Source organism: Apodemus sylvaticus, chromosome 3, assembly GCF_947179515.1.
Source record: "Apodemus sylvaticus chromosome 3, mApoSyl1.1, whole genome shotgun sequence".
Taxonomy (NCBI): Eukaryota; Metazoa; Chordata; class Mammalia; order Rodentia; family Muridae; genus Apodemus; species Apodemus sylvaticus.
In genome coordinates, this window is record NC_067474.1 from 140,922,234 (window position 1) to 140,944,533 (window position 22,300).

General features: G+C 50.2%; 2 protein-coding genes across 6 annotated transcripts in view; both read left to right on the plus strand.

Moving 5' to 3' along the window:
- Dlgap3 (DLG associated protein 3) overlaps nucleotides 1-8,780 on the plus strand; it is a 43,702-nt gene extending 34,922 nt beyond the window's left edge. The window contains exons 8-11 of the mRNA XM_052177420.1: nucleotides 5,527-6,011; nucleotides 6,941-7,032; nucleotides 7,376-7,519; nucleotides 8,141-8,780. Coding sequence (XP_052033380.1) covers nucleotides 5,527-6,011; nucleotides 6,941-7,032; nucleotides 7,376-7,519; nucleotides 8,141-8,359 — 940 coding nt within the window. The 3' untranslated portion in view covers nucleotides 8,360-8,780. The remainder of the gene's footprint in view (nucleotides 1-5,526; nucleotides 6,012-6,940; nucleotides 7,033-7,375; nucleotides 7,520-8,140) is intronic.
- Nucleotides 8,781-15,838: 7,058 nt separating this feature from the next.
- Smim12 (small integral membrane protein 12) lies at nucleotides 15,839-19,908 on the plus strand. 5 transcript variants are annotated; one of them, XM_052177415.1, is made up of 4 exons: nucleotides 15,843-15,952; nucleotides 18,528-18,692; nucleotides 18,775-18,887; nucleotides 18,982-19,908. In XM_052177415.1, the coding sequence occupies exon 4, from the start codon at nucleotides 18,987-18,989 to the stop codon at nucleotides 19,263-19,265; it is 279 nt and encodes a 92-aa protein (XP_052033375.1). In that variant the 5' UTR covers nucleotides 15,843-15,952; nucleotides 18,528-18,692; nucleotides 18,775-18,887; nucleotides 18,982-18,986; the 3' UTR covers nucleotides 19,266-19,908. The 5 variants fall into 5 exon arrangements, with proteins under 5 accessions (XP_052033374.1, XP_052033375.1, XP_052033379.1 ...); XM_052177419.1 differs by having other exon boundaries at nucleotides 18,797-18,887; XM_052177416.1 differs by lacking the exon at nucleotides 18,528-18,692.
- The last annotated feature ends 2,392 nt before the right edge of the window (nucleotides 19,909-22,300 follow it).

Genomic DNA, 22,300 nt, shown 5'->3' on the forward strand with positions numbered 1-22,300 from the left:
ATCCCATCCTCCACTTGGACTGTTTCTCTTCTCTGATTCATTCAACTTATCTTTACCCATTGTGTTTATTTCCCATCCCTGCCATGATAGATGATAAAATTATATATAATACATAACATATGTATATATACATATATACAATACAATGTAATATATAATATAATATATACTATATCTATAATGTATGTAATATCTATCTATGCCTATATCTATATATCCTATACTTCTGGGGCTCAGAAGTTGCTCCTAGATTTACCTGAGCTAGCATCAAAATGTTAGCAATACAATGCCCCTCCTAGAGGTTCAAGAGAGAAGCCATTTTGTTGCTTTTTCCTGTTTATTCTCCTCTTTATTTTTGTGATGTTGAAGATTGAGCCCAGAGCTTCACGAATGCGTGCGTGCGTGGCAAGTAGTCTTCTCCTGAGCTGTATACCAGACCTCCATTTATCTCTTTCCTGAGGTTTTCTTTCTCCATCTCCTTCCTGGTCTTCCTCTCTTACTTAAAATGACTCATGTAATTATTCTGCACACTTCTTGCACGTTTCTCTCCTCTCATTGCTGTTATAAAATATCTATTAAAGCAGCCTCAGGAAGGAAGCTTTCTCTGTGGTTAGGGGACATGCTCCTTTATGGCAGGGAAGGCAGCCCGCAGGAGCCTGAGGCGGCTGGTCACACTGCATCCAGTCAGGAAGCCAAGAGATGAATGCCCCGAGTAACAAGATGTCTAAAGGGCTTGCAGTTTGCTTAGAGTGGCTCTGCCCCCCGCCCCCCCTCCCCCGCCCCAGTGAAACATCTCCAAAGTGGCCTCACTCACACGCCCAGAGGGATGCTTCCTGAGGGATTCTGAAACCCAGACAGTTGACTATTGAGATGAATTGTCAACTCTGGATAATCTGAGATACTCATCTCAGGAGCCTGAACTTGGGCAAGTCCACAAAGTCCCCTTTGCCATGAAAAGTAGCATACCTACCAGGTATTAAGAAAGGATGGATTTTAGATCCTTGATGCAATGTCCTTTTATTATGATCTTGTCCCACAGTAATGCCTAGATCACAAAGATGGCTGACTCCTGCCTTGGGACTGGAGAGATGGCTAAGTGGTTAAAAGCACTGGCTGCTCTTCCAGAGGACCCAGGTTCAATTCCCAGCACCCACATGGAAGCTCAAAACTGCCTGTAACTCCTGAGGTTCTGACATCCCCACACAGGCAAACATGCAGGTAAAACACCGATGAAAGAAAGAAAGGAAGGAAGGAAGGAAGGGAAAACGGAAGGAACCCCCTTGGGCGCCATCATCTCACCGATTCCCCCCACCCCCTCAGGTTTCCCCTTCCCTCCAGGATATGGCTGTGGAGAGCAAGCTCTCCCCCGTTGATGGACATTCCCCTACTCAGCTGCTTCTCAGACTTTATCTTTGATGAGCTTGTTCTATAATTAGTGTCCCCCACCTGCTGACAGTCACTGCAGCCCACACTGGCTCCCACATCCCACCGAACCTGCTTCGGCTGTGGTCGGCAGAACAGAGCCTTGGCCAGCCTTCGTTTTCAATCAGCTGCTTACCCTTGCTGGATGCTTCTCGAGGCCTTCCTCCCCCTTTCTGCCTTTACACACTCCTCCTGGCTTAATGGTTTTTTTTTTCTGAAAATACATTTATCTGTGTATGCACACACATATGCACGTGCTTGTGCACCTGTGTGCACCATGGAATGTCAGAGGACAATTTGAAGGAGTTGAGGCTCTCCTTACACTCTGTGGGACCTGGGCCTTGAACTCAGGTTATAGGGCTTGGCAGCAAGCGCTTTTACCTACTGGGCCATCTCAGTTTCTCCTGGCTCTGCCCCCTCCCCCATCCTCTCTGGTGGCATTCTTGCTATGTATTTACTGTCTTCACCTACCTGTGAAATGTCCAGGTGTCCTTGGGGTTTTAGATCCTCGAGGCAACGTTCTTTCATTATGATCTTGCCCCACAGTAATGCTTAGTTCACAAGGATGGCTGAGTCCTGCCTGTCCTGTGCACTTAGGACTTTTGGCTGGGAATGATATCTGAGGGCCGTGCTTCACCGAGCCCAGTAGCTTCTCAGCTCCCTCAGCCTGCCTTGGGAAATATGGGTTGAGATGGTTTCCTGAGGAGGGGGACTTAGACCCACAAAGCCTTAGTGTATTTAGTGTTTCTGTCCTAGATAGTGTGGAGTCTGATGAACAGAATCTTTTCAGGACTTCCCAGAGGTCAGATGAAGGTGTGTCAGACCAATTGGGCCCAAAAGCATAGTGTGTTTAGTGGGGAGTGACCTCCCAGAGGCAACTTCAAGGAGGAAAACATTACTTTGGGTCAGAGTTTCAAAGAGTGCAGGCAGTCACTGGGGGCAGGCGGTCACTGGGGGAAGGCATGATGATATGAGTTTGTGACTTGTTCCTTTAATGCAGATCAGGAAGCAAAGCGCTCAGGCCTGTATCAGAACAGATAGTCCTCAAGGCCCACCATGCAGTGACCCATTTATGCTACTTAGGTCCCAGGTCACAGAGCTTCCAGAACCTCTTGAGCATTGTCAATGGGACCAATTGTTCAAACACAGGAGCCTGTGTGGTTGTTTAGGACTCAAAACTCTTATAGCAGGAGCTGGGCGGTGGTGGCCCACACTTTAATCCCAGCACTTGGGAGGCAGAAACAGGTGGATCTCTGAGGCCAGCCTGGTCCACAGAGTGAATTACATGATATACAGAGCTACACAGAGAATCCTTGTCTCAAAACAAACAAACAAACAAACAAACAAACAAACAAACCCAAACCAGGCCTGGAGAGTTGGCTCAGCAGTTAAGAGCACTGACTACTCTTCAAGAGGTCTTAAGTTCAATTCCCAGCACCCACATGGTGGCTCCCAACCATCTGTAATGGGATCCGATGCTCTCTTCTGGTGTGTCTGAAGACAGCGACAGTGTACTCACATATATAAAATAAATAAATCTTAAAAAAAACAAAACAAAACCAAAACAAAACCAACCAACCATCCAAACAAACAAAACTTACAGCAGGGAAACACGTTGGGATGGTACCCCTTCAGAAATGTAGTTTTGGGGGAAACATATCGTGACCCCTGATATTTGCAAATGCTGGAGCTTGGAAGGAGCTACAGGGACGACTGGAGTTCAAAAGCTCAACTATTCAAAGGGAACCAAAGCGTGTCCTGAGAGTGTAGCTTGGTATACGAGGCTGTCACTGGAAAGGGAGACTAACTAATCAAAGTAGCGGGGCTGTTGTAAATGCAGGAAGACTGTTGAGGGGCCACAGAACTGAAGTGATCTTGAGGGTAGTCGGGGGACTCACAGACCAAGAGGGGCTTGAGCCGAGAATGTCGGGGAGCCAGAATGAAAAAACCTATCTCAGGGAGGGGAACAACATACAAAGAAGTTGGTGGTCAGGCTGTAATCTATTTAGGGATCAAAGGAGGACGAAGAGAGGAGGCTGAGATGTGGGTGCATCCAGGTATTGGCTTCAGGTCAGAGCTAGCCTGAAGCTTCCCCTTGCTGGCAGTGGGGAGGCATGGGAAGGGTTTGAGCAAGGGAATGACCTAAAAGACCTAAAAGAGCTGACCCTTAGGAATACTGGTCTGGGCAGGGATTGCTGGGCTCCAGACTTTTAACCTACATAAGATATTTAGACAGGAAATACATTAGCAGCGATTGTCCCATTCCTACGGGACATTAAAACACGTTTTTATGGTCTTATATGTGTGTGTATATGGTAATATATATATATTACCTTTAAAATCAGACTATTTGTTGTTTGAGATTGGGTCTCACTATACAGTCCTGGCTGTCTTGGAACTCACAGAGATCTGCCTGCTTCTGCCTCCTGAGTTGCTGGGATTAAAGGTGTGCACCACCACTGTGTGTGGGGGTTGCTACTTGATTGTATTTTGCAGCGTCATACATATTAGATGGCCTGGATGGAAAACGTCCCTAAGACACAGGGACAAAGCTCCCTGGTCCAGGGTTCTTCCCGGACCTTTCCTGAATGAATGCAGAAAGGTATCTGACAGGAGGTGTCTGGGCCAGTAGTGAACATGAATGGTGCCCAGAGCAGGTACCAAGGTGAAGGGCGTGTGGGAAGCAATGAAAATATATCTTTTTCTCCTTTCTCTGGGTGGGGGTGGGGACATAGGGCTCGTTGGAGACTGCACAGGAGCTAGTGAGCTAGAGAGTGCATCTATCTCTCTTTCCTGAGTCCTGCAGCATCCTTCTGGGTCTGGTTTCTATGGCAACAGGCTCCCAGCAGGCAGCCTGCCAGCTGGAAGGAAGCAGGCAGGCAGGCTTGGAGAGAAGGCCTGGGCCACAGGTTGAAGTTGTAGGGGTTTGGGGGAGTTTGGGAGGGTCTCCTGGGAAGCTGGATAGGCCCCTGGAGATGTCCCCTAGGGCCCTGGTCGCTTTTGACCATGAGGAGGCAGATAAAGACCCATGGGCCTTTCCTTTGAGGTTCTTGAATTCTCAGACTATTTCTACTTCTGTTCATCTTTGCCCTCCCCACCCCTACCTAACTCCCACGTCTTAAAGTATTGTCTGGCCCCAACCTTAGCTTCACAGGGCTCATTGACTTCTTTGCAGAAAAGAGCCCCTACTCTGAACTCAGAGCGAGTAAAAATGAACAAGGCCAATTGACTTTCTGTTTTGCATAGGATTTGCATATAATTAACTTAAAGACAAGAAATGTTCAGGCCCTGTGTCATCCCTGCCAACAGCTTAATTCAGCTCCACTGCTTCTGGCAGACTGTCTGGTCAGGCTCTGGGCTGAGCCATCGGGGTCCCCAGGGGTGTAGTCTTCCGAGCCCTACACCCCCTCCATTCCAAGCTGCTCCCAGGCATTTCTTCCTGTAGCCGGTACAGCCCTGGGCCAAATCCTGGCTCTGCCACTCTGAGGCTGGGTGACCTGGGACCTCTTTGAGCTCCATCTACTCATTTCTCTGTAGGCCTAGGGGACCCTATACAGCCAGTGTAAACCAGCGCTGATGGCTTTTCCAGAATACTCTTTTGTAAGCTGGGTGTGGTGAGTCCACACCTATAGTACCAGTACTCGGGAAGTTGAGGCAGGAGGATTACTGTGTGAGTGAAGCCTGGGAATCCATTGTGAGTTCCAGGCCATCCTGGGCACACAGTGAGATCTTGTCTCAAAAATAGCAAAGTTCCAAACAAAAGACACAACAAAATGTTTCTGAATGCTTTGGTTAAAAGCTACCACCACCAGGGCCCTGAAGCTGACTTCTGTAGGTCTGCTCTGCTTGGACTGAGTGTCTCAGCGTCTCTTCTGGTCATAGGTCCAGACAGTTAAATATTTTGACTGTCACTGGCTACCTACCAGCCCTAAGGATTGAATTGAATTCGTATGTATGGATTGGTGACCACTGGTTTGTAGGTTCCTCATCACAATAGCCTATCTTCCCTTTTTTTTTTTTTTTTTTGGTTTGGAGTTTGGGGTGAGGGTGGTGACCTGGGGTGACGTGAGCAGGAGCAGAGCCTACGGGCATCTCCCTACACAGGCGGGCGAGGTTCAAGCGCTCCAACAGTGTGACGGCCGGTGTGCAGGCAGACCTGGAGCTGGAGGGCCTGGCCGGCCTGGCCACTGTGGCCACAGAAGACAAGGCCCTGCAGTTCGGACGCTCCTTCCAGAGGCACGCCTCTGAGCCCCAGCCCGGGCCCCGGGCCCCCACCTACTCAGTCTTCCGCACGGTCCACACGCAGGGCCAGTGGGCCTACCGCGAGGGCTACCCACTGCCGTATGAGCCGCCGGCCACCGATGGGTCGCCTGGCCCTACCCCTGTCCCCGCCCCTGGCCCCGGGTCCGGCCGCCGTGATTCCTGGATGGAGCGGGGTTCACGTAGCCTCCCAGACTCAGGCCGCACGTCCCCCTGCCCACGGGACGGCGAGTGGTTCATCAAGATGCTGCGGGCAGAGGTGGAGAAACTGGAACACTGGTGCCAGCAGATGGAGCGTGAGGCGGAGGATTATGAGCTGCCCGAGGAGAGTGAGTTCGCTGCCATCCACACAGGGGAGAGGGGCGCGGGCATCCTGTGCCAGGGTGCGCGGGCACCGGGTACCGTGATGGTAGTCCGGGCTACAATGCACCAGCAGGTCCCTTCCTTCGTGCTAGGACTTGAGGTTCCTACTGGGAACAGGGCATGTTAGGACCCCCTGGACGGGGACATCTTTAGAGGCCAAGGCTAGGACTCAGGAGGATCATGTCCAGGCAAAAGGCTGGATTTTCTAGTAGGTGGCTACTAGTCTAAGTCACCAACTCCATGGGGAACAATCAGTTCAGATCTGAACAAGTGGAATCCAGTGTAAGCTGAGAGTGCAGCTGGGACCACATGACAGACATTCTGATTTGAGCTGTTAAGATGGGCTCTCCCAGGGGATGCTGGGATTCCTCGGTGAAAGAATTCAGAGGGAGCAGCTCAAGTGAGAACGAGTCTGAGGAAGAAATGGAGGGTTGGCATGGAAGATAGCCCTGTCACAAACGGTATACCCCTTTCACATGAGTCCACTCTGAGGGGGAGCCGTAGGCTTGTTAAGAGATGAATTAACAATCTTTAACAAACCAAGGAGGCATGTCCTGATTAGTGAGAGAATATGGCCAGTGACTGACCATTGAGCTAGTGCTCTGGCCAAGGCCGGAGGGCTAGACAGGGGACACCAGTGGGAGGCTTTCCTCCTACAGGACCAGCACTTGGTAAATGCAGGCTGTATAATGGAAGAAGGTCATTGAGGATGAAAGTTCTCGGGGTGGCTGGACAGGAGCTGTTAGCAAGTTTGAGGATAGGATGGGAAAGGGTCTGGAGGAGATGAGTCACATAGTAGCCAGGGGGTGAGCATCTCAACTTCCTGGGGACTTAGGAAAGAGAGATCTCCTCCGCCCTCACCCCCCCACCCCTTGAGCCTCCTTCTGTTCTTTAGTCTTAGAGAAGATTCGCAGTGCCGTGGGCAGCACACAACTTCTCCTGTCTCAGAAGGTCCAACAGTTCTTCAGGCTGTGTCAGCAAAGCTTGGTGAGTGTCTGTGAGGGGAGAGTGTGGCGTGTGGATCTGACAGGTGACCCCGTGTGACTGAGAGATAGGACCATGTCTGTGGACTTGGAGAGGTGGATTATGTGAGGCCCAAAGAACCCAAAAAAGGTCAGATGTGACTTGTTGGGGTATTGGGCCTCGGGGTTGAGCCCATTGTGCCCAGGTTGGAGAGACCTGGGCTTTTCCTCGTCCCTGTCCCCCATTCCTAAACCCATTCTCCTAGACCGAGCTTCCTAACAGTGAGACTGAGCATAGCTTTCCCTGAGTCTGCCTGTGGTCAGACCTCCCTGACTGGCTGCCTCCCCTGTGTGTCCCACCACGGCAGGACCCCACTGCGTTCCCTGTGCCCACCTTCCAGGACCTGGCCGGTTTCTGGGACCTCCTGCAGCTCTCCATTGAAGATGTGACGCTCAAGTTCCTGGAGCTACAACAACTCAAGGCCAACAGCTGGAAACTCCTGGAGCCTAAGGTGTGCTTGAGGGGCCCGTCAGGCCAGGAAGCCACACTTGGTAATCTCCTTCTCAGAAGGGCGTGTGTGGGTGTGGAGAAGTCACAGGGAAACAGACGCATGGGCAGCAGGAACCGCTTTAGATAAACCAGCCATGCCCCTGGCCACTGCCCTGTGCTTGGTCCAGCTGTTCACAATGCTGCATACTGGCCACCTCTGGCCAGCTACAATGTGGGGAGTGGAGCTAGATATTTTTTTAGGCGATGTTCAGCCTTCTCCTGGCTAGACTTATGTCTGAGATGTCGCAGGTGAGACTGGACAGGTCCCTGGAGCCCTTGGCAATGCTCCCCAAAACCCCTCAGCCTGCATGTAGGTGCTCGCTGTTGAAAACGGCTCCACCAGGGGGCGCTCGAGCCCGTCGTTCTTTGGAGACCCGTACAGGGGCTTTGACCGGCTTTGACCTTGTGAAAACACGTGCGCCTTCAGCCTCCGGTCCCGGCGTTAGTGGCCAATTCTAGGTGCTAGCCCCTTGGGAGACACACGAATTCCATCCCTTGGGGAACTTGCACGGGGGCGGGGCGCGAGTATAGGGATGCTGCGGTGGTCCCCGCGGCCCAGCTCAGCTCTGCGCTCTCCCGACAGGAGGAGAAGAAGGTCCCTCCGCCGATACCAAAGAAGCCCTCGCGGGGGCGGGGCGTGCCGGTGAAGGAGCGCTCCCTGGACTCGGTGGACCGGCAGCGGCAGGAAGCGCGCAAGCGGCTCCTGGCGGCCAAGCGCGCCGCCTCGTTCCGCCACAGTTCGGCTACCGAGAGCGCGGACAGCATCGAGATCTACATCCCCGAGGCCCAGACCAGGCTGTGACCCGCCCGGGCCGCCCAGCCCGACCCGGGCCCGCGGTTTTCTACCCGTACTGTACACCCAGCGTCGAGGTCACTGTGAACGCGGGCAGCTCCGTGCGCCCGCCCTGCCGGCACCGCACGCCCCGGCTCCTGCCCGCCGCGCTTTCGTGGGTTTTTTACCTTCCTGATCCCACGCAAAGGCGCCCGGGCTAGGCTGGGGGTTGTGCCTCTCCGCCCTGCGCCCCTCACTTGGAACTCCCATCTTCCTGGTCCGACGCTTTGACCCCCCACCCTTTTCCCCCCATGGGCACCATCTCTGCCATTATTTTACCCCTCCACGGGCCAGGCCGGGCCGGGTCCCCCATCTGGGCTCTGCGTCCCCCCCACACCCCGCGGGGCTGGGCTTCGTGGGGATCAAGCTTCGTGGCTTTTTATGAAGAATCCCGAACCCCGCCTAGGAGCCCGCCCCACCTTCCCAGGGCTCCACCCTCAGCCCTCTGCCCACAGGGCCCAGGGACCACAGTGGCTGGACCAATCCAGGACCAGGGCGCCTGGGCCTCTCCCCTTTCCCACATCTGGGGAGGGGAGATAGGGGCTTTCCCTCACCACACCTGTGGCTGTTCCTACATCCCTTTGAGTATCCCAGGAAAAATAAAACCGCAGAACTGCACCGGAGCCAGCTCTCTCCAGAAGAAGCCTCCTTGGGGAGAGGGGGTGTCTGATAAGATGGGGTTGGGGGAAATGAAGAAAAGGGGCCAGGAGCTCGAGTACTCTTGGTTCGGGGCCTCCGGGGTTGCGGGAAGAGCTAGCTTGGAGAAAGGGGATCCTGGTCGTCCCATTAAGGACGTGTGCCTTCTGGGAGGGGTCCTGCCGGTGTGCAAAGGAGAGGGAGCGAACCCATCTGCCCTCATTCCAACCAGGTCCCTTTGCCTCCCAGCCTTTCCAGAAAGGAAGGTCCCACGTTCAGTGCTTGGTACACAGCACGTGTACAAATGAGTCTAGGGAGGGTGGGAGGGTGGGTGGGGCCCAGGTTATTGTTAGAAATCACCGAATGCGCAGTCGCTTTCCACAGAGGACAGACAAGTGCGCTTCCTTGCTCCAGTCTAATCCAGTCAGCAGCTGCAAACTCCGGATTCGCACTGCTATTTTCTCTGATGCCTTCTGTGGGTGGACACTTTGCAGGAGTTATAAAGGACACAACATCACTTAGAAACTTAAAGGCGGCATGGCTAGTCTTCTGAATGCCCCTGGAGGGTCGGCCAAGGGAACAGTGCCGCACAGTGAAAGGCCTGAAGCTCAAGGGGGTTTTTTGTTTGTTTTGTTTTGTTTTGTTTTGTTTTGCTCAGGAGGCTTAAGCAGGCTCTCCAGAGTCACAAAGCCTGAAGCAGCAGGGCCCAAGTCAGGTCCGGTGCCGATTCATGACTTAGATCTATGATGCTATGGTGTTCCCAATTTAGAAGGAACTTGACAACCCCCCCCCAAGCCCTTTTTATAGTCCCTTTGGGAATATATATATATAAGCAGCCTTGGTATTGGCTGATGTTTGAGGCCACACTGACGAGCCATTTCTTTTTTTTGGGGGGGGGGGGCGTCGAGACAGGGTTTCTCTGTGTAGCCCTGACTGTCCTGGAACCCACTCTGTAGGCCAGGCTGGTCTTGAACTCAGAAATTCGCCTGCCTCTGCCTTCTGAGTGCTGGGATTAAGGTGTGCGCCACCACTGCCTGGCTGGACCAGTCAATTCTTATTTATTTGTTCAGCAACTGTTAGTCTCTGGCAGGAACCACGGAGGTAGCCTCAAGCCCTATTCTTTAAAAAAAATGTGTGTGTGTGTGTGTGTGTGTGTGTATGCTCCCCCCCCCCCCCCCCAGTTAATAGTGTGTCTTTGGTCACTCTCCAGCTTGTTTTTTGAAGTTCAGGCTTACAGTTTGTCTACTCTGCTCTACGGCTGCCACCGACCCCCAAGACTCCTACTGTCTTTGCCTCCTCTGTACTAAGATTACAGGTGGCCACGGTTTTTATGTGTGGGTTCTGGGGATCCAAATTTGGGTCCGCATATTTGTAATCACTTTACCTACAACCCTTACCCATTTTACCCAGCTCTTAGTTCCTGTTGTTGTTTGTTTGTTTTTGAGATAGGGTTTGTGTAGCCACGACTGTCCTGGAACTTGCTCTGTAGACCAGTCTGACCTCATAATGATAGAGATCCTCCTGTCTCTGTCTCCCAAATCCTGGGATTAAAGGCATGCCCCCTTTCAAACTTTAGTTTTATGTGCATGAGTGTTTGCCTGTATACATGTATGTGTGTGACGTGTGAACCTCAGAATTCAGAAGAAGCTTAGATCCTCTGGAAGTGGACTTTGGACGGATGGAGCTGCATGTGGGTACTGTCATGAGCTGCCATGCAGGTGCTGGGGACTGAACCTGAGTCCTCTGGAAGAGAAGCCAGTGCTCTTAACTGCGGAGCCATCTCTCCAGCCCCCTCCAATGGGCTCTAAGCAATGCTGCAGGTGATTCTGACACACAGCCAAGCACGGTAACACTTAGACTAGAAGGTGTCTATCTTCTACTGGGTTTCCAGGTGGGGCCCGGGCTAACATTACTTCTCTTGAGATTGTCTTGTTGTTGTTGTTGTTTTGTTTTTTGTTTTGTTTTGTTTCTCTGTGTAGCCCTGGCTGTCCTGGAACCCACTCTGTAGGCCAGGCTGGTCTTGAACTCAGAAATCCGCCTGCCTCTGCCTCCTGAGTGCTGGGATTAAAGGTATGCGCCACCACCGCCCGGCTGCCTTCTTCCTTTTTTTTTTTTTATTATTCAGAAATTGGGATGTGAGCGAGTTTTGAGTGATCAGAACAGTTCTGTGTAGCAGGTTTGTGGTTTTCAGATGGGGAGACAAACTTGGAGCACTTAAGCTCCTTAGCCCTATCCTGACGCTAGGAAGACTCAGGCTGCGTTATCCTCAGACCGCATCACAGTGCTCGGAGGGACCTGTGTCCTTGCTCAGAAACAGGGCCAGGTTTCCTGAAATCATGGAATAGATGAAAGCAGGCACAAGGGAGCGTGGCAGTGGCAGTAGGTCCGGTCATCCTGCTGTGAGCATGTGCTTAAAATGTCCCCTGGAGCCAGGCATAGTGGGCACACACTTAGTCCCAGCACTTGGAAGGAAGAAGCAGGGAGGTCTCTGAGTTTGAGGCTTAGCCTGGTCTACTTAGCAAGCTCCAGGGCAGACAGAACCTACATAGAGATACTTTGTCTCTAAACTATCAAAATAAATAAAATGTCCTCAGGATTGAGAATATGGGGTGGTCTCTTGGTATTGGTCCTGTGACCTAGGTAGTTATTCTGGGCCCCAGAAGTATTCTCTACCATAGGAGAGATAGTCCTTGTGTACAAGTGGCTCTCTGCCTGATAGTGACCAGGCACAGGAGCAGAAAGCTACAGTTTGAAGAGCGACCTGTTCTCAGAGGAGCTGAGTGCGTGACATACACAGCTATAAACAGCTATAACAGAACGCTGATACTTTATAATGAACAGAGTTCTGGAGCTGGGAGGTCTTATTTCTAGATGGCAAGTGCTAGGTGTGATGTCACATTCCTGTAATCCCAGCACGTGGGAAGTAGAGGCAGGAGGATCAGAAGTTTGAGGCCCTTTGTAGTTACATAGCAAATTTGAAGCTATTCTAGTATACGTGAGATTCTTTCTTAAGACAGGATTTCACTATGTAGAGCAGGCTAACCTTGAATTCACAACGATTCCACCCACCCCTGCCTCCCAAGTGGTGGGATTAAAGGCATGTATGACACCTTTCTCAGTGAGACTGTCTTAAACAGAGCAAAACAACAAAAGAAAAAAGAAAAAGAAAAACACCTACAGCAGGGCACAATAATGTGTACCTGTAACCCTGCCTGCTTGGAGTCTGGACAGTGGAGCATTTGAGCCTCCTTCTGAGGCAACCTAGCTAACATATGAAGATCCTGTCTCCACATTAAGTAACTGGTAGTGCTAGAGAGTTGATTCAGTAGAGGAGTGAGATTCGATTCCCAGCACCCACCTGGCAGCTCTGGGCTGTCTGCAAATCCCACTCCAGAAGCTCTGGTGCCTTCTCTGGCCTCCTTGGGGACCAGGCATACATGTGATGCATATGCATCCAAAAGGGGTCTGAAGAGATGGCTCGTCTGTTAACAGCATTGGCTGCTCCCAGCACCCACATGATGGCTCATAACTGTAACTCCAGGTCCAGGAGATCCAACAGTCTTTTCTGATCTCCCTGGGCACCAGGGATGTATGTGGACACAGACATACATGTAGGCAAAACACTCATAATCTTAAATAACATTTAAAACAACAAAGAAAATGCCCATCTCATAAAAACCCAACAAACACAAAAAACGACCAGTACACTCCTGTCATCCCAGCCGGAGGCCGGAGGATCAGATGTTCAAGGCCGGTGTGGAGTGTATGAGACCCTCCTGCTCTTAGAACAAACTGGCCTGCATCTAGGGGTGAAGGCCTTCTTCCTGAGTTCCCTCATGCTGGAAAGCAAGAGGAAGAAAAGGAGCTTAGGGAGACAAACACCCTTTTGCAATCTCATCCACAGATTTGGGGTCCTTGTGGCCTGGTCACTTTTAAACATACTCTAACCACCTTGCATGGTTACAATGGTAATTAGATTCCAGTGTATTTTCTAACAGGAGCTAATATCCATCTGTTCCACAGTGACTTTGGGAAAGCCATATGAACTGTCTTACTTGCATAGGAGAAAAGGAAGGGAGAACACTCACTTCCAGGCGAGGGACTAGTGCAGGCAAAGGCTTGGAAAGATGACCGTATTTGGAATGATTGGAAAAGCAAGCTAGAACAGGACAGAGCAGTCCAGGCTTGGACGCATGGCCAGAAGGGGTCGGTGGCTAGACTGGGGATTCCACTGGTGTATTTAAAGTTTGAAGGGTTCCTTGGCTAAAGGATGGGCGGGGCGTTGAGGGGCAGTGGGAGGGTGCGGAGCTGCAATATGGTCCAAGTAAGGGGTGATGGTGTTGATTCTGAGGGGCAGTTAGCATGGGTGCTGCAGGCTGGGTCTGGGGAGTGACGAAATGGGCAAACTTGGAGATGCTACTCGGATTTCTTTCCATTATTGGAGTAATGTCTCGGATGAGCCTTGCAGAAAGAAGGATGAATCTGGGGAATGTTAGCATGTCCAGAAGCATCCGTTAGCAAACACTCATATTGAGCAGATGTCAAGAACTGTGGCAAGCACTTTCTGCACATTAACACGGTTTCAAGCAGCAACCCTAGAGGGATGTCTTAAAGGTTTTTTATTACTTTATTTATTTGTGTGTGGGTGATGGAGGGGGGGATGCTCACAAGTCACAGACCCTATGGGGAGTTCAGAAGACAACTTTCAGGAGTTGAGAGTCTCCTTCAATCATATGGGTCCTGAGAATTGAACTCAGGCCGTCAGCTTGTGGCAAATACCTTTATCTGCCGAGCCACCTGACCAGCCCTAGGATATTCTCTTACTGATTTTTTTAAAAATACAAATAGGGCTGTAGAGATGGCTCAGCGGTGAAGGGAACTCAGCACTCTGCAGATGAGCCAAGCTTGGTTCTCAGCGCCCATGTCTGACAGCTCACACACTCCTGCATGTCAGTTTCAGGGCAGCTGACACCCTCTTCTGACCTCCACGGGTGCCTGTGCTCATTGCACTCACCTAATACACATACACATACACACACACACATACACATACATACACATACACACACATACATACACACATACACATACACACACATACATACACATACACATACATACACACACATACACACACACATACACATAATCAAAATACTTTTATTTTGTTTTGTTTTGTTGTTTTTTTTTCGAGACAGGGTTTTTCTGTATAGCCCTGGCTGGCCTCGAACTCAGAACTCCACTTGCCTCCTGCCTCTCAAGTGCTGGGATTAAAGGAGCGTGCCACTTCTGCCCAGCTAATCAAAATCCTTTTTAAAAGGTTATAAATATATTTTCTCAGATTGGCAGGCCACAGAGTCAAGATTTGAATCCACAAGTAAATCCAACGTTTGCTATTTTATTTTAGTTTACTTTTAGACAGGGTCTCAGCATGTAGTTCTGTGTGATCTGGAAGGGCTGCTAACTACCTCTCTCAATTGATATAGAATCTTGGCATACAGCGGAGGTTGGTCTTGAGCCTCAGGATTTCTCAAATGCTGTCATTTCCACTTAAGTCAAGACTTCTGAGCTTGCCCAGATCTGTTGGAGGAGCGTCTAGTAACTACTAGATCCATCTTACGGATCTGTCCTTCTAGGGAACTTCCACTCTTTTTGTATGGGCTGACAGTATCTTCTGTTTTGACATTTTGTGGACCTACCTGTTTCCTCTCCATCCAGAAAACTCCCAAGGGCAATCCCCATTTGTACCTCCAACGTCTAACTCAGAGAAAGGCTGACTAAATGCCAGCCTGTGTTCTAGACAGTTCTGATCTCTTCTCTTCCCCACAGATTCAATGTGCAAGTAATCAAGGCCTGACAATTATGGTTGCTAATTTCTGGCAGCTTCTTCCTCCCCATTTTCTCTCTCTCAGGCTTAGCTTTGGCTCTTTGATCTAAAATAAGAAGAATTTCTAACTTGACAGTACAGTCTTGAAGAAACTTCCTATGAGAGTACCCGTGACCTTGAGAAATGGCTCACAGCTAATTTAAGGGAAGGTGGGTAGAGCACTCCAGGTAGATGAAAGAACACAGGCACACGGGCTTCAGACGTTGATTTTTAGTACGTAATTAGTGGTAAGGAACTGGTCAGGTTGAGATCAGGGCAGGCAGGTTGAGAAGGCAGGACTATATGTTAGGCTATTAGAGAGCTTGGAGCATGAGGCTGTTTCCTATATGTGATAAATATAAGTCTACTGAGGGACAGTGGGAACATGGAGGAGAGTGGGTATTTCTAATCAGAGGATCTTGGTACTTTTAGCTATTTGTAGACTACAAAGCTACAATATAGTTGCCTGCGTGATGTGTGCCTGGCACAGTATTTTACAAACAAGATAAACCGGGGCTTCTGCGCTTACCCAGATCTGCTAACCCTCACAATATCCCTGCGAAAATGAAAGGTTTTAACGCTATGCAGAAGAAATGAAGCTCAGATTAATTAATGCTGTTCCCAAGGACACACAGCCTGAAAGCACAGATTCTAAGAGGTTTTATGGTACTAGGTTATCCTCCGCTAAGAGAGTTTCTGGAGGTCAGAGGCTGGGTAAGTCTCAGAAGATACTAAATGAACTTCTTTTGGATCAATGAAAGCCGACTAGACTATTCATTTTTTCTTCACAAGCCTGTGGCAACGTCACCGGGGAGCCTCCGAGCCACCAGGGGGCGGTATACTATTCTCTGTTTAGCCCAACATGGGCGGGTGCCTGGCTTCCTTTCTTCTGTAGCTTGGCTGGAGCTCAGCCAATCGCTGCTCTCCGAGAGAGCCGGGGACGCCAGTGGGCGGGGCCTCGGGCGGTGTCCCGCGGGCCTCTGGGAACCTCGGCGTCCCTCTTGCTCCCGGCTAGCGGGCGCAGCGAGGGGCCGGTCCGGGGTGTGCGGGCTGGGCCGCAGGTGAGTTCCTTGGGATGAGGGCACTTCGCGTCCCAGGATTGCTGGCCCCGAGTCCCAAGGGGACGGTTCCTGGCCGTGACCTCCTAGTTGAGGGAGCGATGGTGTCCGTGACCGTCTCGGCCTTGGCCAGCTCTTGGTGGCCGAGTGTGCGCTGTGGTCAGAACTTGTCTGCCTCAGGCACCTGCAGGCCGGAGGGTAAGGAGGCCACGCGTGTGGCGTGACTGGACAGGGAACAGGAGCTGATGACCCGGACCTCACTGGCGCTCCCATCCCAACTTGACTGGAGTAGCTGTCAAGGCTGATAGTTTCACCTTCTCGGACCTCTTATGGCTGCTCTCGATTTTGGAGTGTAGCTTCCGGTGGGCTCAGGCACTGGGACAGGTTTCCTGGCGGTCCGATTGACCTGTACCTGGAGCCTGTGGCTGGCACCCTTGCGTGTCGGGCTGGAAATAGGCGTCACAGTATTTGCGGAAACACTTGTGCTACTTAACATTTTTGATACCCTAGGGATGACTTCATGAAGTCTAACTGCTCATGATCATATCCCTACCCCTCTGTGAGTGCGGGTGGAAGACTGCTGTAGTAGTCTTCCATAAACAAAGCAACTTGTTTATGCTGTCTGTCATTCATTCGACCAACAACCTTACAACCTTTTCTTTCTTTCTTTCTTTCTTTCTTTCTTTCTTTCTTTCTTTCTTTCTTTCTTTCTTTCTTTCTTTCTTTCTTTCTTTCTTCCTTCCTTCCTTCCTTCCTTCCTTCCTTCCTTCCTTCCTTCCTTCCTTCCTTCCTTCTTTCTTTCTTTCTTTCTTTAGCTCTTTGTTAGGGAGGATAGCAAGGGTGGGAAGAGCGTAGAGTATAGGACGATCCAGACATCCTTGGTTCTTACCCTGGTGGAGCTTCAGGGTGTTTTGAGAGCTGTAGACAGGGTAGGCCCACATAGTGCCTGCCGCTGAGAGGGTTGCGTTGATGACTGCAATGCGAACAAGAGCACATAGAACTTGTGCTTTATACGTACAAGAGTAATGCTCATAGACTGCTTGATACACCCTAAGACAAATTGGGAAACTGAGAGTCTCTACTCAGGAAGAGTATAAAGAATTTGCACCTGGTGTAGCATTAGAGACTGGAAACAGGAGGATCGGCAGGTCAAAGTCTTCCTCAGCTATATTGAGGGTTTGAGGCCAGGCTGGGTGACGTGAGAACCTGTCTTAAAATTAAAAACAAGCCCAGTGGTGGTGCCCGCACATGTCTTTAATCCCAGCACTAGGAAGGCCAGCCTGGTCTGCAGAGGGAGTCGGAGTGATAGGGCTACACAGGGAAACTCCGTCTCAAAAAACCTAACCCCAAACTTTAAAGACAGAAAATAGAATGGAGGATTGAGTTAAAATAGGTTGGAGGATTGAGTTTGGGGGTTCTTCAGAGGTTAATGTGTACATTGTGGGATTTCTCAAATCTCATGATAAAACTTTAGAGCTCACACGGAGGGAAGTCTTTCAGTGTAATGAAAACCAAGCTGATGGAGAGCGGCAGGAGGCACTCCAAACATCCAGGGTTTGAGTAGACACTGTGCACACATCTGCAGTGTTCTTTCTGCTAGGAGAAAAGCCCAGGCTTTGGCCTCTAAACCAGTGGGCCTGCCACTTGTATGATTTTGTCAAGCTGACATAGTGTCTTTGAATCACTATGGCCTTGGATAAGAATTTGGGCACAGAGTTCCTACATCATAGAGGTATTGTGAGGGTCAGGCTATGACCAGGGAAGATATTGTAGAGCATAGGGCATGGTGTCAGGTCAAAGGACCAGAGAGAGGAACTTGAATCTGCAGCAATTCTTCACCTTTGACAGTCCATGTGTAATCTCAGGCCCACAAGACACCCCAGTTCCCCCAAAGAGAATCAGAACAAAAGGAGGCCTCCATGAGGCCTGGATGTCTCACCCTAGAGTAGAGGGAGAGAGAGAACCATGTTGGAGAAACAGTTATGGAATCGTAAACACAGGCAAGTGACTTCATGCTGATGACTAAGGCATGCATGTGAACACTGGAGAGCTCTGTGTGTGTGCAGTGCTTAGCCCAAGGCCTAGTTTGGAATCAGCACTCAGTAGATGGTGGTAGTTAGCATTATTTTGCCGGTGGCCTCTTATTATTGTAACAGTAATTAAATAATGGTATAAATAGTAACTTAATAGTGGTAATCGTTTGTGACTAAGTGGCTATTTGAGTGAGTGGGTTTGCATATCACTTTGGTGTTTCACTGCAGGAGGCCCTAGGGGCAGCTCCACAGTTTTTGTTATGTTCATTTTACAGCATTTTCCACAGGGACCTTTTTTAAGTATTAGGGTTCTAGGGCATCCGGAATACTGTATAAATTTGTGATGTTTTCAGGGGCTTACTGTGTAAGCAAGAGGATGTGAGTGGTTGCAGGTCATGTATTTTGAAGTTGTTTTGATCAAGATTTGTTAACTATAGGTTATTAGTAGGAAAGCCAAGGCCAGAATAGAAAGCCCCCATCCATCTTAGGTCAGAGTAGTTAGGTAATGGATCACAGTTAAATAATCCTCTTGTGCTTTACCCAAGGAAAAGGAACTACTTATCACCAGGGAGCCGGAGTTCATTGAGGCTGTGTGTGCATGTGAAGCTTCATAGAGCAGAGGAAAGACTTATTTTCCCTTCTTGGGATGTTGACAGATATCTGGAAGAGAGGACCTGGGGTCATACCAGGTTTGAAGTTGCATTAATTAGGTAGGCTTGGACGGCCCTTGGGAGGAGTGTGCACACGGGAGCGCTACGTAGTTCATAGAGACCTTTACCCCTTCCTTAACAGTCGAATCCTTTGGACTTCCCAGAGTATTTCGGGGACCCCACTGTTGTACAAAGCACGGTGCTGCTTGCTGCTCTGCGGGGTGGCTGCGCAGTGATTAGCTGCCGGGCTGCCTGGTAAGTAGAGCAGTCAGTGCCCCACGTGCTGCCCTCACCTCACGTGCTGGTGGAGATGCTCGCTCTCCCTAACGCTCTCTGTACTCTTCTGCAGATGTCATGTGGCCTGTGCTTTGGAGCGTGGTGCGAACCTATGCCCCCTATGTCACCTTCCCTGTGGCCTTTGTGGTCGGGGCTGTGGGCTACCACTTGGAATGGTTCATCAGGGGAAAGGCTCCTCAGCCCGTGGAGGAGGAAAAGAGCATCTTGGAGCGCCGAGAGGACCGAAAACTGGATGAGATGCTAGGCAAGGACCACACCCAGGTGGTGAGCCTTAAGGACAAGCTAGAGTTTGCCCCTAAAGCAGTCCTGAACAGAAACCGTCCGGAGAAGAATTAACGGAGGGCCCAGGTCCCTGTGGTGCACAGGGACATGCCATGTCCTGCCACCATGTCCTGCCACCATGTCGACCCAGCTTCAGAACACATCCGATTTGCTTCGCTGCTCACTCTGGCCCCTTGTGTACCCACAGCCAAACGTGCCGGCTGCTCCTTTATGGCTGTGCAGCTGCAGCAGTAGGGCCAGCAAAGAGGAAGACTGCATCTACTGAATGGCTCTCTCCATGGCTGGGCAGGCTTCTGACAGAACCTGGGAGCCCTGCAGGGAGGAGCCCTGGGGAATGACCCATGGTCTCAGGCTCTCGGGCAGGGCCTTGGCCTCCACTGGGAATGGTCGGGGTTTACCGTTGCCATTAGGAGGGGCACCTCCATGTCTAGGTCTGGTATTTGCACTGGAAAGCATTCAGAGATGTCCCTGGCTCCCTGGATGAGTTTTCCTTATTTTTCCGGTGTGTACTCTTCCCCTTGTTGGCTCTGGTGTGCGATTCTCAGGGGAGTAAGGCACGTCTCCATTGCCGGGAGTGCAGGCTGTTTACCTCGAGCCAGCAGTGGGGGGGAAGGGGGGGGGCGGAAGCCGGAAACAGTCACTGTCTTCCACCTCCTCCCAGGAGTGAGGACTCAATTAAAGTGGCACCTGACACATATCGATGGAGTTCTGCTTTCTGGATGGGGTCTGGGTTCTCCTCGGAGTTAGTGCCGCCATTTGGGGTATGTCATCAGTATTGTCTGAGAACTTCCCAAGACTGAACACAGCTGGAAGCTCTATTTTACTGAGTGCTAGGTGAGTCTTCCGGAGATACAAGATCCCAAGAGTCTTTTTATCATGATTGCACAAGGCTGCAGCATCCCTAGGGTCTAAATCAGTAGCACACGCACTCCGGGATATTTTCACATTAACAAAATCAGGCAGGGCTGAGAAAGGGTCACCCACATTCCCAGTGTTCCAGTGCAGCTGCTGGCAACATTTTGTTGTTTTCACTAATGTCTGTGTGGGTGTTCAACAAATTTTGCTTTGTTGAAACAGTCACTGTAGCTAGCTTAGAACTTGTTACATAGACCAGTGTGGCCTTGAATCCACAGGAATCTGCCTGCCTCAAGAAATGAGATGGTAGACATGCGCCCAGTGTCCCCTCCCCCAGGTCTCTGTGTAGGAGTAAAAGGGTTATCCTTTTATATTATTTTTGTAGATTGTTATTTCCGTCTTACCATATGGTGGTTGGCATTGTTCTCAGAGAAGAGGTTGCTGAGGTAGAACCCAGAGCCTCACACATTAGACAGTTGCTATCTAACAGTTCGGATTCCTCCGTTTTCAATCTTTTATTAAGAAGCAGTCCTGTCAGGCTGCCAGGATGGTCTTGACTTCTTAGCCCTCCTGCCTCAGCACCCGTGGGCAGCTGGGATTGAAGGCTTGTACTACCAAGATGGAGTCTGTCATTGTTTTCTAGACCGTGTTTCTAGTACTTTTTATTATTATGTTTTACATCTATTGGTGTTTTGCCTGTATGTGTGTCTGTGTGAGGATTCTGTCTCCTAGAGCTGGAGTTACAGACAGGTGTGAGCTGCCATGTGGTTGCTGGAAATTGAACCTGGGTCCTCTGGAAGAACAGCCAGTGCTCTTAACCCTTGAGCCATCTCTAACCCCTCTAGCACTTTAAAATTTTTGTTTATTAATTTATTTATTTATTCATTTATTTATTTGTTGTGTATGTGTGTGTCTGTGTGTGTGTGTGTGTGTGTGTGTGTGTCTGTACCTTATTGCACATGTGGCGTGCAGAAGACAGCTTTTGAGAATTGTTTCTTTCCTACCATGTGGATCCCAGGGACCAAAGTCAGGTCTTCCAGGTTGGCAAGTAGGTACCTTTACCTGCTATAACATTTTTCAATCCCTCTTCATTGTTTTTGTTTGTTTGTCTTAATGTTTGTGTGTGTGTTAGTATGTGCTGGTGTCCCTCACGAAGGCCAGAAAAGGTGTCAGATCCCCTGGGGTTAGAGTCACAGGTGATTGTGAGCCGCTCGGTTCTGGGTGCTGAGAGCTGAACTTAGGTTTCTCTGGAGGAGAGGGGCCTTAACCGCTGAGCCATCTCTCCATCCCCTTTCATTACTTTCTTTAATAGCTGCATAATTAGATACCCATCAAATGAAGCTCTAGCAAAAGCTGGTTCTCAAGTTTCCCTATTGCTGGATGTGCGTATTGTTTTGCTTGTCCATGAGTTCAAATACTGCAGTGACTTTTTTTTGTTGTTTTTTGGTTTTTTGGGGTTTTTTTGTTGTTGTTGTTTTGTTTTTTCAAGACAGGGTTTCTCTGTATAGCCCTGGCTGTCCTGGAACTCACTCTGTAGACAAGCCTGGCCTCGAACTCAGAAATCCACCTGCCTCTGCCTCCCAGAGTGCTGGGATTACAGGCATGCACCACCACTGCCCAGCTGCAGTGACTGTCTTATGAAGGAACAGCAAATGACCTTGGATGAAGTATGACTCCATGCATAATACAAAACATCTTTCCAAAAGAACTGCAGTGTATGTTACCGTAACTCGGTCTATTGCTGGGGAGGTCGTATAGGGAGTGACAGCAGAAGGCTGGAAGCAGGCAGCTAACCCAGTGAGTGGAAAAAGTATGACGAGCTTTTATTTGATAAGTGTGAAACTGCCTCTCATTGAGGGAGGTGCCTCTCCTGCTTAGCTCAGGAGCTGTCTCCCCAGAGGTCTGAAGGATGATGTCAGGTGGAGAAGCCCGACATGCAGTGGGTATCCTGGGAAGAGGGGCAAGTGGTGATCTGGAAGAAAGGAAATCCAGGCAGTAGCATCCCCTCTGCCTAAGGGAGGTGCCGAGCTGAGCTGAGCCATCGTCGCTTGGCCAGATCTTGGGGGGAGTGATAGGAGCTACTTTGTGCCACCCAAGTAAGGATGGAAAGATAGCTGAGTCTGAAAGCATCTTCTAAGCTGAAGTTGAGCAAGCCTCAGCTAGGCCAGTGATATGCTCCATTAATAGCCTGGTGCTGCCACTCTGTGGCCATTCTAATTATTACCACGCCTGTG